At 40.7% G+C, this 12,374-nt stretch overlaps 1 protein-coding gene across 1 annotated transcript in view; it reads left to right on the plus strand.

Annotated features, from left to right (window-relative positions):
• Window positions 1-225: 225 nt before the first annotated feature.
• LOC105824573 (histone-lysine N-methyltransferase 2C-like) overlaps window positions 226-12,374 on the plus strand; it is a 141,575-nt gene continuing 129,426 nt past the window's right edge. The window contains exon 1 of the mRNA XM_012662072.1: window positions 226-412. Within this exon, the coding sequence (XP_012517526.1) occupies window positions 252-412 (161 nt within the window). The 5' untranslated portion in view covers window positions 226-251. The remainder of the gene's footprint in view (window positions 413-12,374) is intronic.

Here is a 12,374-nt window from a genome sequence, read left to right on the forward strand (position 1 = left end):
CGCCCCCCGCCCGGCCCCTGCGCGCGGAGGTGCGCGCGCCCGCGCCGATGTGTGTGAGTGCGTGTCCTGCTCGCTCCATGTTGCCGCCTCTCCCGGTACCTGCTGCTGCTGCTCCCGGGGCTGCGGGAAATGCGAGAGGCTGAGCCGGGGAGGAGGAACCCGAGCAGCAGCGGCGGCGGCGGCGGCCGCGGCGGCGGGAGGAGCCCCCCAGGAGGAGGCCCGGGGTCCATGTGTCTTTCCTGGTGACTAGGATGTCGTCGGAGGAGGACAAGAGCGTGGAGCAGCCGCAGCCGCCGCCACCACCCCCCGAGGAGCCCGGAGCCCCGGCCCCGAGCCCCGCAGCCGCAGACAAAAGACCTCGGGGCCGGCCTCGCAAAGATGGCGCTTCCCCTTTCCAGAGAGCCAGAAAGAAGTAAGTTGAGTGCGAGGGAGCCAGGCCGGGAGCCAGCGGCGCCGCCGGGCCGGAGCTGTCACCGAGCGCCTGCCCGCGGCCCCCGCGCCCCGGCGCCCCCCGGCGGGTGGGGGCGGGGCGGCCCGGGCGGCGGCGGCTCCAGCCCGGCCCGCGCCCCTCGCGCCCGCCCCGGCTCCGCTCGCTCGGCCCCGCACACTTTACTTTTGAGTTTGGCCTTCCGCCGTGTTCGCTTCGTGCTGCTCTGGCTGGGAAATGCCCGTAGTGCGCCGTGGCCTAGCTGGGTCGTTGGGAGCGAGCGGCGAGGCGCACCGCCCGTCCCCGGCGGCCCGCGACGGCCACAAAGCGGCGGCCCGGGAAACTCTCGCAGCTGTCAAACGCCGCGGCCGGCGGTCGCGCAGGGCCGGGCGAGGTCGCGGGGAACCGGCGCGGCTCTCCTTTGTCGGCCACTTGCTCCTTCAACTTTTCCCGGCCCCAAACCGAGATTTTCTCCTTTTAACGATACATTGGGAAGCCATTTGACTTCTTCCTCCCCCTCCCCCACACCCAGACCCGCGCGGCCCGGCGCCGGGAGGCTCCGCTCCGGTGTGATCGCGCAGCTTCGGGGGAAGCCGCCTAAGTTTTGGAAACGTCGCCGATGTTCCCGCACTTTATTCAGATAGAATGCAGATGTGAATTTTGCTTAACTTGTTACAAGGCTTGGGGACAACTGGGTTGGGAATGGGTTTCGTTTGTTTTCGAGCGTATATCAGGGCTGTGTATGCCAGCTTGTTACATGACCAGAACTGTCTTGGTGCAGAGTGGTTATTTGGCGACTTTGCGTGTAAATTAAGAAACTCCTTTTAGTGCCAGTGAACTGCTCGGCTATTGTGGCTCCTCAGTGTGCCGTGGGAGATCTGTGAGTTGCTTCCGAAGTTGTAGAATGGCGTGTGCTGCTTACTCATTTCATTATAGGATATTCTCATTGAACTCTTCGTAGTGGAAGGCTACGCTGGGACGTGAAGGAAGGCAGCACGTTTATGGGTCGGCTGTTTCTTTGGTTCGGGTGCATTAATTTAGTAATAGTATTGTTATGTTTGGTGATTTGTAGTAAAAATAGTAGCGTTAACTGAGGCGTAGCAGAGTTGGGTTGTGGGAACCCATTAAGCTCTTGACTGAATGTGCTCTTTTATGCTTTGCTATCCTTTTCCTGTGAAAACGATTCAGGGCCTTCAACTTGCCTCCATATTTTATTGCCAGCTCTTACCTAGCTATAACAAATCATGAGGGAAACAAGTACAAGCTGTGTACATTATTACATTAGCTTGTTTGTGATACAAAGTTAGGGTTTATCTATCATGCCACTTGCATTGTGGTATGACGTCAGGTATAAAATGCCGTTACTCCTACATTAATTGAAATTTGAAGAACGAAGGTGGAGTTTTAGGGAACTTTAGACTCCTAAGCCACTTTTTTGTATTTTTTAAAGCAACTCAGGACAAGCTCCATTAGAGTTTCAACTCGATTGTTTCCCATTTCACTATTTAAAAAAAAAACATTTATTGCTCTCTTACTGAGCATTATTTTAAGATTGTTATGTTTTAGATTTGCATTTAAATTGTTACTAGAGGAAGAGGAGACTTAGCTATATTGTCACACCCTAGTCCCCATACATATGCATCCGGGTGCGCGGCACACACACACACTCTCACACTCACTCACTCTCACCCCCTACTACCGAAATGAGCTCATTTATATTAGTGCAACTCCTGGGTGCACCGGAAGAAAGGTTGATTTAGGGTATTACGATTTTATTATTTTAATTTTGAAATAGGTGGCTTTTCGAGAAGTTAAAAAATTTCTACCGAATGACAGTATAATCTGACAATATAAAACATCAAAAATTTGGGGAATGTATAAAACAAATCTAAAAGAGTTTTTCCGTTTTGATTTGAAAACTAATAATACAGCGTTCCTTATAGGAAAGTAAAGTCTGCTGGTAACTTTGATGGCTCCAAACTTTTTAGTGAATTCTTAAGAATTGGGGTCTTTTGAAGGTAATGGAGTCTCCCAGTTGTTTTAGAAACGTGTAAATGGATACTAATATGTGAAATGAAAAAGAAGTTTTTCAATTGTGTATCTTTACACCATATTAGAATACATACAGAAAAAGACCCTGTAGGTTAGGTAGTAAAGACCCTGAAAGTGAAACTGATGTGTAATAAATGTAAATTAGGTTTGTAATCTATGAAATAATGTGAAATTGCAAATAATTCACCTAAGAAATGAAACTGATATTCTGTGTGAAATGTGATAGAGATAAAAGTGTTTAAAATGTTAATGGTTAGATGGTAACTGACTTAGTGGATTGAATTAAGTTTGAGAAGATGCGTTTTGACACTTTTTAAAAAATGTGGTGTGTGTTTGTCTTTGGATTAAGAAAAAAGGTAACCGTGCACTTCCAATTACACTGTCCTTGAGTTTGAATTGTTAATAATAGGTAATTAAGCATTTTTTTGTTTTATGGTGTTAGTTAAATTTTTTTGTGTGCTTTATCACGTTTAAAAAGCATAGACTAATACTCTTCTGGTTTCTAAAAAATAAGTAATACACTCTGATTTTTTTAAAAAAAGAAAAAAGCTAGGCTATATAGTTATCGCTTTTACATTAACTGTAATTATTTTAAAATTATGTTTACTACCTAAAATCAGGAAATATGAACTGAAGCTATTAGTTTTAGGGTTCGAAAAGTAGGTATATAAGTGAGGATTTCTTGTTGTACAAATGTCAGGTGCTACAGTGAAGTTTACATTTGTCTAAAAGATCTCCATAACTGTAAAGACTGTTTAATTATTTGGTTAGTAGCTCATAATCTTTATCAGAGGCGCAGATCTTAACCTGGTGAAGAGCCTCCTGCCGTAGTATGCACATACTAAGGTCTAATTATTTTTTTGTTAATGTTAAGGAAACTTTTCATGAAGATTTGATTTTATTTTTTCCATCCTTAGGCTATAAATTCACATTACTGAATTGGGAAGCCAAGGAAACATTCTACCATGTTTCATACCAAGTCATGAAAGTTGATGTTAGGAATAGGGTGGGTGTGGGGTGGTGCAGAAGCAGCAGGTGCTGAGGATAGGATTTCTGAGGCACTATCCTTGGCCCTTTTTGAGTCAACTCTTTATACCCTGAACCTGTTACTATTATTAGAGAGCCAGCCTTATTGTTGTAGAAAAATTAGGCACAAGCAGTGATGTTACACAAGGGACTAGCAAAAAATGGCTGTGCAGCAGGTGACTGTTGCTACCGTACATTTGTAAGGCCCTTCCTCCAACAAAATTTCTCATTTTCCATAGCTGTGAACTTGAAATAAGTTATGGAAAACTGTACTGCATTACAATATATGCAGTTTAATAAAACAACAGTTTTTAGTTGAGAGATATCTCTGTTAATCATCCTTTTCTGAGGTAATGCAAATTTGTAATTTTTATGATAACAATTCTTAATTTTTATTATTTTTCAAGAAATTTGATAAATGGAAATTTTTGATAGTTAACTGGTGTTTGACACTTTATAGGCACTGAAGTGTTTTAATTCAGTTGAAAAGCTGGTCAAGGAATATCACCCTCTCTTATCTGTTAGGAGGTTGTTCTCTACCTAACTGTAGTTTGTTGTTGTCCTGTTGGTCTTTTTTTTTTTTTGAGACAGAGTCTCACTCTTTTGACCGGGCTAGAGTGCGGTGGCCTCAGCCTAGCTCACAGCAACCTCAAACTCTTGGGCTCAAGCAATCCTTCTGCCTCAGCCTCCCAAGTAGCTGGGACTACAGGCATGTGCCACCATGCCCGGCTAATTTTTTCTATGTATTTTTAGTTGTCTGATTAATTTCTTTGTATTTTTAGTAGAGACGGGGTCTCGCTCTTGCTCAGGCTGATCTCAAACTCCTGAGCTCAAACAATCCGCCCGCCTTGACCTCCCAGAGTGCTAGGATCACAGGCGTGAGCCACCGCGCCCGGCCTGTCCTGTTGGTCTTATTCATGGGAATTTCTGATATTTGAGAGTATGTTTTTAGTCTACTATACAGTTTTATATTTAACATATTGGTTAGTAATATGTAAACTTGATAAACATGAATTTCCATGTAAATTTAAAATTATCACAATAGATTGTTTTCCCATTCTGAAAATTGTGATTTATTACATTTTCCTGTTGTCTCATTTAATTCTGTGATGCCAGATTTGTGGGAAGTTTGCAGGGCGACAAGCTGCACTGTTTCCTCCCATTCCCCTGTTTTGCAAAACTGCATGTTTTTCCCTAGGCCACAGTCAGGTTTCTCTGGGTAGAGAGTGGTTGTCCAACCTTGTATCCTTAAGTCACTTAAAGTGTATGACTGAGGGACTTCCATGAAACCTCACTGACCTTCCAAAATGAAAATGGTCAGTTTCCGGTTACAAAGAACATTAGATGCTCTCTCTCTCTATTCTTTACTTGGTGGGGAGGTGTGAGATACCTTTAGTAGGATGTGAGTTTAGTTTTAAAATTTATTTTTTATGTTTTAATTTTATTATTATTATTTTTAGAGATGGGCTTGTTCTCTTGCCCAGGCTGGAGTACAGTGGATTGATCATAGCTCACTGCAGCCTCAAACCCCTGGGCTCAAGCAGTCCTCCTGCCTCATTCTCCTGGGTAGCTGGGACTACAGGCGTGCCAGTACAGCCTGGTTAATTTTTTAATTTTTTGTAGAGAAGGGATCTTGTTATGTCGCCCAGGCTGGTCTCAAATTCCTGGGCTTTAAGCAATCTTTTCACCTTGGCCTCCCAAAGTGCTGGGATTACAGGCATGAGCCACCACACCTGGCCAAGTTTAGTTTTTAACCTGTGAAACATTTGGACTGAACATATATTAATAATTTTTAGCTGCCATGGAATAAACTTTCTGGGGTGTGTGCGTTTTCCTTTCTTTAATTTTTTTCTTTTTTTTCTATATTGTTTTGGCCTGTTTTTATCTTTTAATTTCAGCAAACTGATTAATCCCTTCCTCCTCTCTTTAAAATTTTTCTTTGTCATGTTTGTGCTACAGTGACTATTTTTTTTTTTTTTTTTTTTGAGACAGAGTCTCTCTCTGTTGCCCGGGCTAGAGTGAGTGCCGTGGCGTCATCCTAGCTCACAGCAACCTCAAACTCCTGGGCTCAAGCGATCCTACTGCCTCAGCCTCCCGAGTAGCTGGGACTACAGGCATGTGCCACCATGCCCGGCTAATTTTTTCTATATATAATTTCTTTCTAATTTTAGTAGAGACGGGGTCTCGCTCTTGCTCAGGCTGGTCTCGAACTCCTGAGCTCAAACAATCCGCCCACCTTGGCCTCCCAGACAGCAAGGATTGCAGGTGTGAGCCACCGCGCCCGGCCTAGAAAAATTAATGTTTGTATATTAGTCTGGTATTTTGTCTTGCTAAACTCAGTTATTAGTGTTAGTTTTAATAGGTTCTACAGGATTTTTTACATATGAGATGAGATCTGCATACAGATATCTTTTAACTGATCAGATGTTTAGCTTAAAAATCCCAAATCAAGTTTTTATCCAGGGACAAAATATCTTTCAAGTTCCATTTTCAACACTTAATGGTACTTAAGGCATTTCTTGAATTTAGTGGTCTATGTAGGTGTAATTGGCAGCCTAGCAGAGATGAGTCTTTGACAACAAAATCATTTAATTTTCTGTTTGACTCAGGTGAGGGTTAAACAGAAAGACACAGTAGCTAAGAGAAGTAGGAAATGTGTGCACAAGCAAACAGCCATATTTCATTTTGAGAAATTTTACAATTTTTAGGCAGACTGCTGTGTGACCTTTCGGCAAGTGACTGTGTTTCAGTTGCTTCATCTGCTAAGTGGAGTAACAGTGGCACCATTTCATAGGGTTATTGGAGAACTAAATAAAGAAACATGCATAAAATGCTTAGAGTGTTGTTTGACATACAGTTAAGAACTTTGTTAATTTTATTAGCATTAAATACTAAGAATCATTGTAGTGGGAGTTCAGTTTAATCTTGGGTGATTCTTAACTCTTTGGGGTTGCAGATTTCTTTGGCATACCCTGTCTTCCCACAGAAGAATGCGTACATGAATATAAATATATACACATTTTGTATAATTTAAGGGGAGGGTTCAGTGACCCCCTGAAACATATCCAGAGGCTTGTAAGGGTTCATAGCCTCCAGAATAGGACATTCACACTAAAAATAAACTACCCTGTGAAGGAAACTATCTTGGATGCAGAAGGAGGTGGAGGCTTCTTTATCCTGAAAGCTGCGTCCTTGAAAGAAACAGTTGTGGAGGTAAAGACAAAACCAGTGCTTTTTTCTTCTAGAAAGACACTTGACAGATGATGTTTAAGGGAGGGTACTTTCCGATGGACATTAGCAAATTTCAGAAGACTGGATGATGTGCATTTCAGAAATGTATCTTATGATCGTACCCAAGAAAATATTGCCAAGAAAGCATGTTGAAGTAGGAGTAGGAGCGAGGTTGTTGTCGGGACAATTTTGAACTGCCCTAATTTACATTTAAGTAAATTTTCACAAACGTTAAGTACTTCACATATAATTAATAAGAAAGGACTTGTGACAAACCTTATGTTGCAGTATTAAGACTATGAGAACTGCTGTTCTAAGGTTCAAGACTTTAGCAAGTCAAGACACAGCTGAGAAAGGTGATAGATCAGACTATGAGTTCTCGAACTTGGTTACCATAGTTTTTCAACATTGTGTCCCTAGTAGCCAGAGAGTGCAAAGTTTTTGATATCCTTAGATTTATGTTTTTGTGGGTTAGTTTTTTTTAAAGGGTGATGAAAGATAGGAATGAACCAAAGGGTAGATTTTTTTCCCCTGAAAGTAATTTATATCAAATTATTCTCTCTTTCTATTGCTGGCCTCATTTCTCTCTTAATTTTCCTTTCTTTTAACCATGTAGCCCACCATGAGCCTCCTGGGTAACCCTTTACTCCTCCAGTTAACCCTGCTTTTCTATTGAGCCCCTTTATCTTTTCATTCATTCTTCCTGGGGAGGGAGGGAGGAACAGTTCAGTTAGAAGTAGCTAGGCTGAGGAAGCGCTGCAGTGGCTGATGTTGGTGATGAGCATACAGACAGTCTTGTTACTTTCCTAGTGCTGGCATTGGGAAACAGGGCTCGGTAAAGAACTTAATGATCATTTTTGAGTTTAAAAAATTATTTTTGGGTTCTCCTTGCTGCCAGAATTTCACATGAAATGTCTATATCATTATACTTCTCAGCTCTACTATTTGCTGATCCTAATCCAGTTCATGATAACGTTTTAGTTACCTGTGTTATTAAGAGGCTACTGTCAAATGTAGACATTTTCTCTCAAGGTCTTTAAGATAATACTGGTGATAGATTGCAATTAATTTGAACTTTGGTTAAAATGGAATTTAAGTTTAGTTTATTAATTTCTTTCTAATTTTTAGTAGAGACGGGGTCTTGCTCTTGCTCAGGCTGGTCTCGAACTCCTGAGCTCAAACAATCCGCCTGTCTTGGCCTCCCAGAGTACTAGGATTACAGGCGTGAGCCACCGTGCCCGGCCCCTGTGCAGAAGCTTTTTAATTTGATCAGGTCCCATTTATTTATTTTGGCCTGGGTTGAGAAGAAAATGGTGAGTGAAAACAGCCTTGGAGTGTTCTAGGAGTCTTTATGCCTCGCTTAAGGTAATATAAATATACAGTTCTGGCTTATGGGTGCTATTTGAGATATTGTTTCTAGAGACTCTGATTTTTCAACAGAGGCTGGAAACTTGGATTTTTATGCGAATCTCTTGATTTTTAAATGTTTCCATTAATGAAAATTTAAAACACTATTTGGGACTACATCTTAAAGACTGAGTTTACTATGTGGAACACCAGTGGTCTGTAGGTCTTCAACCTCTGCTTTATGCCCAGGTTATCTTATTTTATTTTTTAAATTAAGGTTTTAAAAGTAGATATTTACAGTCTTCCTGAGGACAGGAACCTTATTAAATTATATTCTGTGTGGCATTTTATGCAGTTGAATGTAGGCACTCAAATACCTGGTGATTTGATTATGGTTATTTTAGAAAAACCACCCTGGTAATAATATGGAGAGACGAGTTACCTGGAGGCAGAGATGGTAGGCTGTTGCAGTAGTGGTGGTGTGAGGTGATGAAGGAAAAGGGTAGATTGTTGGTAGTGTGGATGAGACGGAAGAGAGATCCCAGCCACTGTGGAGGAGGAATCTCAAAGTTTCTGTCATAGATGTTCAGAAGATAGATTGGATGCCTGGGGAGCATGTGGGAATGTAGAATTGGGGTTGAGGAATAGACTAGGGTAAGTGATTAAAGGTGTGACTTGCTGTAATCACTGAGAATATGGAGTGTGAGAAATAGTAAAGGACAAGGATGCTGTGTTACCCTTAGGAGATGGGGGACCAAGAATGCCCAGAAGAGTAAGAAAGGAAATCAGAATATATTCTCAGTTACAAATGGGCAATGTGTACATACGAAGATACTCACGGCAGCAGCATTATTCATAGAGAAAAGGTGGCAACAACAAAATGCCCATCACTGGACTACCATGCAGTTTTTAATCAAGACAGAGAGGTAGATCTGTGGGTACTGAAGTGGGAGAATGTTTATGATACATTGCTTACTTGAGGAAAACTTTCCAAAAGTTGTAAAGTAGTAAGTTTAGTACTAACTTTATTTTGTGAAAAGTACACAAACCCAAACTATATATATATATTTTGCGCATCGACAAAAATTTGGAGGGATACACAATAAATATTAATACTTCAAATGTACATCTGTGCATTTTTAAAAAAGCTAATAATTAAAACTATAATAGCATATTGTTTGACAAATGAGAAAACCAAGTTCTGGGGCAGTCATGGACTCTGGAACCAAGACTATCTTGATTCAAATCCAGGTTCCACTACTTATTAGCTGTTTGACCTTGGGTAAATTACTTAAATTTTTTGTGTTTTGGTTGCCTCATTTATAGAAAGAGTATAATGATACATCTAATTTAGGATTGTTGTGAATTTATGTATGTATAGAATTTAGAGTAGTGTCTGGCACAAACTAAGTGCTATTAAGAGGTGCTATTGTAAGGATTTTCCATTATTGTTATTGTCATTGCCACTAATTATCAATTACCAGTCAAGTGGGGTTGCCTGTTACCATGGAACTATTAGTGACAGAAGTGATGAGATGCCAAACTCAATATAAAAATGCCATGACATAAAATAATGTAGTAGTTACTGGGGGTAGGGGACAAAGATTCCCTTTCTGTGCAGATGTCCCTAATAAAGAGAAAAAGAAGAAAGATAAAAAAGCTAGGTCAGCAGAAATCTCTAGAATGTTTTTCATTATGAGTAACACGTGAAAAACAAAGCAATTCCCTAGAAGCTGTATATGTAGTAATGTTCTTACAAATGATTTAAATTTTTTTCATTACCCAAGCCCATAAATGTTGTGATTGTGGATTTTAAAAAATATTTTCACTCTGCTGACCAGGATTTTATTAGTAGGCCTTCCTAAATAGGACTTACTGTGTGGTTTTAAAATGATTTCTTACGTCTTATGTTTGGACACTTTTAATTTTTATACCTATTGTAATCCATTTTCATTAGAAGCAACATAGTTGATGGTCACAGTGAAGTCTGTGTGATTTTATTCTTAATTCCATCTTTTAGTGGAGTCTAGCCAAAAAAACCAAAAAACGCCCCCGACCAAAGTTCCTTGATTTCCTGATTTTGGGGATTTAATGACATATAGCATGTGCTTGGAGTAATGCCCGGTTGTATATAAAATAAAAAAGTGAAGCAAAACCATATTCTTTACCTTAAAGCATTCATAATTGGATTGTTCTACCATAGTTGAAGCATTGGGTTAGTATGGCCTAGTCTTTCTCAGATCAGACTTATGTACTTACGGAGTTACAGAATATTAAAACCTGATGAAAATTCCAAGAACATTTAATCTAACTGTTTTACAGACAACTGAGCCCCAAAGAGATTATAGCATTCTAGAGGTCATACATCAAGCTGTTACCTGTATAATAAATAAAGGAGGAGATGGTAGTCTACTCTATTGGTGACCTCCAGTGAACCATGCCTACTGATATTCATGCTATTGTAAAGTTACCTCCTCTTGTATCTTGGCTAGTCCTTTGACTCACTTTAACCAGTAGACTGTAACAAAAATGACACTCTTGTTAGTTTTGGGTAAACCTTAAGAGAGCCAGGTAGCTTCTGCTTTTGTACTCATGGGAGCCCTGAGTTGCTGTTTTTCAAGAAGCTAGGTCATAACTTGCTGGAGAGACAATGTGGAGAAGGAGGGATTCCAGGCCTACCTGGAAAGAGACAGGCCTAACCATTCCAGTGCCCCAGCTGAGTTCAGCCCCTAGTTGACTTGCCTGTTGAATACAGCCACAAGTGATCACCAGTAAGACCAGGAGAAGAACCACCCAGCTGAGCCCAGCCCAGGTTGCAAAATTATGAATAAATTAAATGGCGGTTGTTTTACTCTGCATTGTGGTGGTTTGTTGTACAGCAGTATATAAAGGAAGCAGATGGTTTTGTGAATAAAAGGACTGCAAGAACAAAAAGTATTTGGGATACAAATGATAAAAATCATTATTGTTTTCCAACTTCTTTTACTGAGATAGTTAAATGAGGCTTCACCTTAGCCTTGCCCCTTATTTCTGTAAGGTATTTTAAAATACAGATGGATTTTAATTACTGGGGAGTTAAAATTGCATTTAAAAATGCAGTTGTCACAGTATAGACTGGACTATAATTAGATAATATATAATAGAAGGATAAGAGAATTATGAATAGCAACCCTAAAAAACATATGATTTTACTTTTTTTTTTTCTTCAACTTATACAGAAATATCATGTATTTGAGCATCTGTCAGAAGACTTGATTTCTGTTTCAAGGGCCAACTCCTAACAGCTGGATATATTAGTAAGGACTAGGTTTGTCTTTATGTGATTGAAAATCCCAGAATAATAGTGACTTGAACAGGAGTGTATATTTTTCTTTCACATCAAAGTCTGGAGGCTAGGCACTAGGGCTGGTCTGGTGCCTCTGCACTGCAAAGTCAGTCATCAGGGGCTTGCCCCTTTCATCTTGCAGACATTTCTAGGGTATGGCCTTCGCCATCAGATTCCATGATGGCCACTAGACCCCCAGTCACATTACATCCATATCCCATGAAGCAAAATGGAGAAAGAGGAGTCCAAGGGCACAGTGTTTTTCTTTCAGACACCCTCCTAAGAAGTACTGTATGCTTCGCTTATGTGTAATTGGCTGGAACTTAGTCACAAAGTTCACATGGCCATTTGTAGCTGCAAAGGAGGCTGGGAATGCAGTCCTTTAGCTGAGTACGTTGCTACCTAGCATAGTTTGCCAGTGATGGGAATGGATGTTACAGAAGCAGCCAGCAGTCTCTGTCACTTTGAGCAATTGGTTTATCTCCATAGGCCTAATTTCTCATGTGTGAGAATAATGATATTTAGCCACTTGGGATGGCATATGATTTCATATTGAGGCCCACTTGGTACAAACTGCTTGCAATGCTTTGTTGAATCCTGAGCCCCCAGTTTCTGACCTTAGCATGGTGTGGAAGTAGTAGAGTATTTATTTTGGGTAAAGAGGGGAATAAAAGCATGTTCCCATTTATATACTAATGTACCTTTTATTTTTTTATGTGTATGCACTTCAGTTTTTATAATCTTTTCATTGAAAGTATTTGGCTAACCTTTGACTGTCATCTTCTCTTTAAAAATATCCCACATTCATTCCATATTTACAGAGTTTGCTAATAAACCTGAGTTCCCACTTTGTGCAGAACATTCTTTTTTTTTTTGAGATGGAGTCTCACTGTGTTTTCTGGGCTAGAGTGCCGTGGCGTCATCCTAGCTCACAGCAACCTCAAACTCCTGGGCTCAAGCGATCCT

The sequence above is a fragment of the Propithecus coquereli genome, unplaced genomic scaffold (genome assembly GCF_000956105.1).
Source record: "Propithecus coquereli isolate 6110/MARCELLA unplaced genomic scaffold, Pcoq_1.0 Scaffold75, whole genome shotgun sequence".
NCBI classification, from domain to species: Eukaryota; Metazoa; Chordata; class Mammalia; order Primates; family Indriidae; genus Propithecus; species Propithecus coquereli.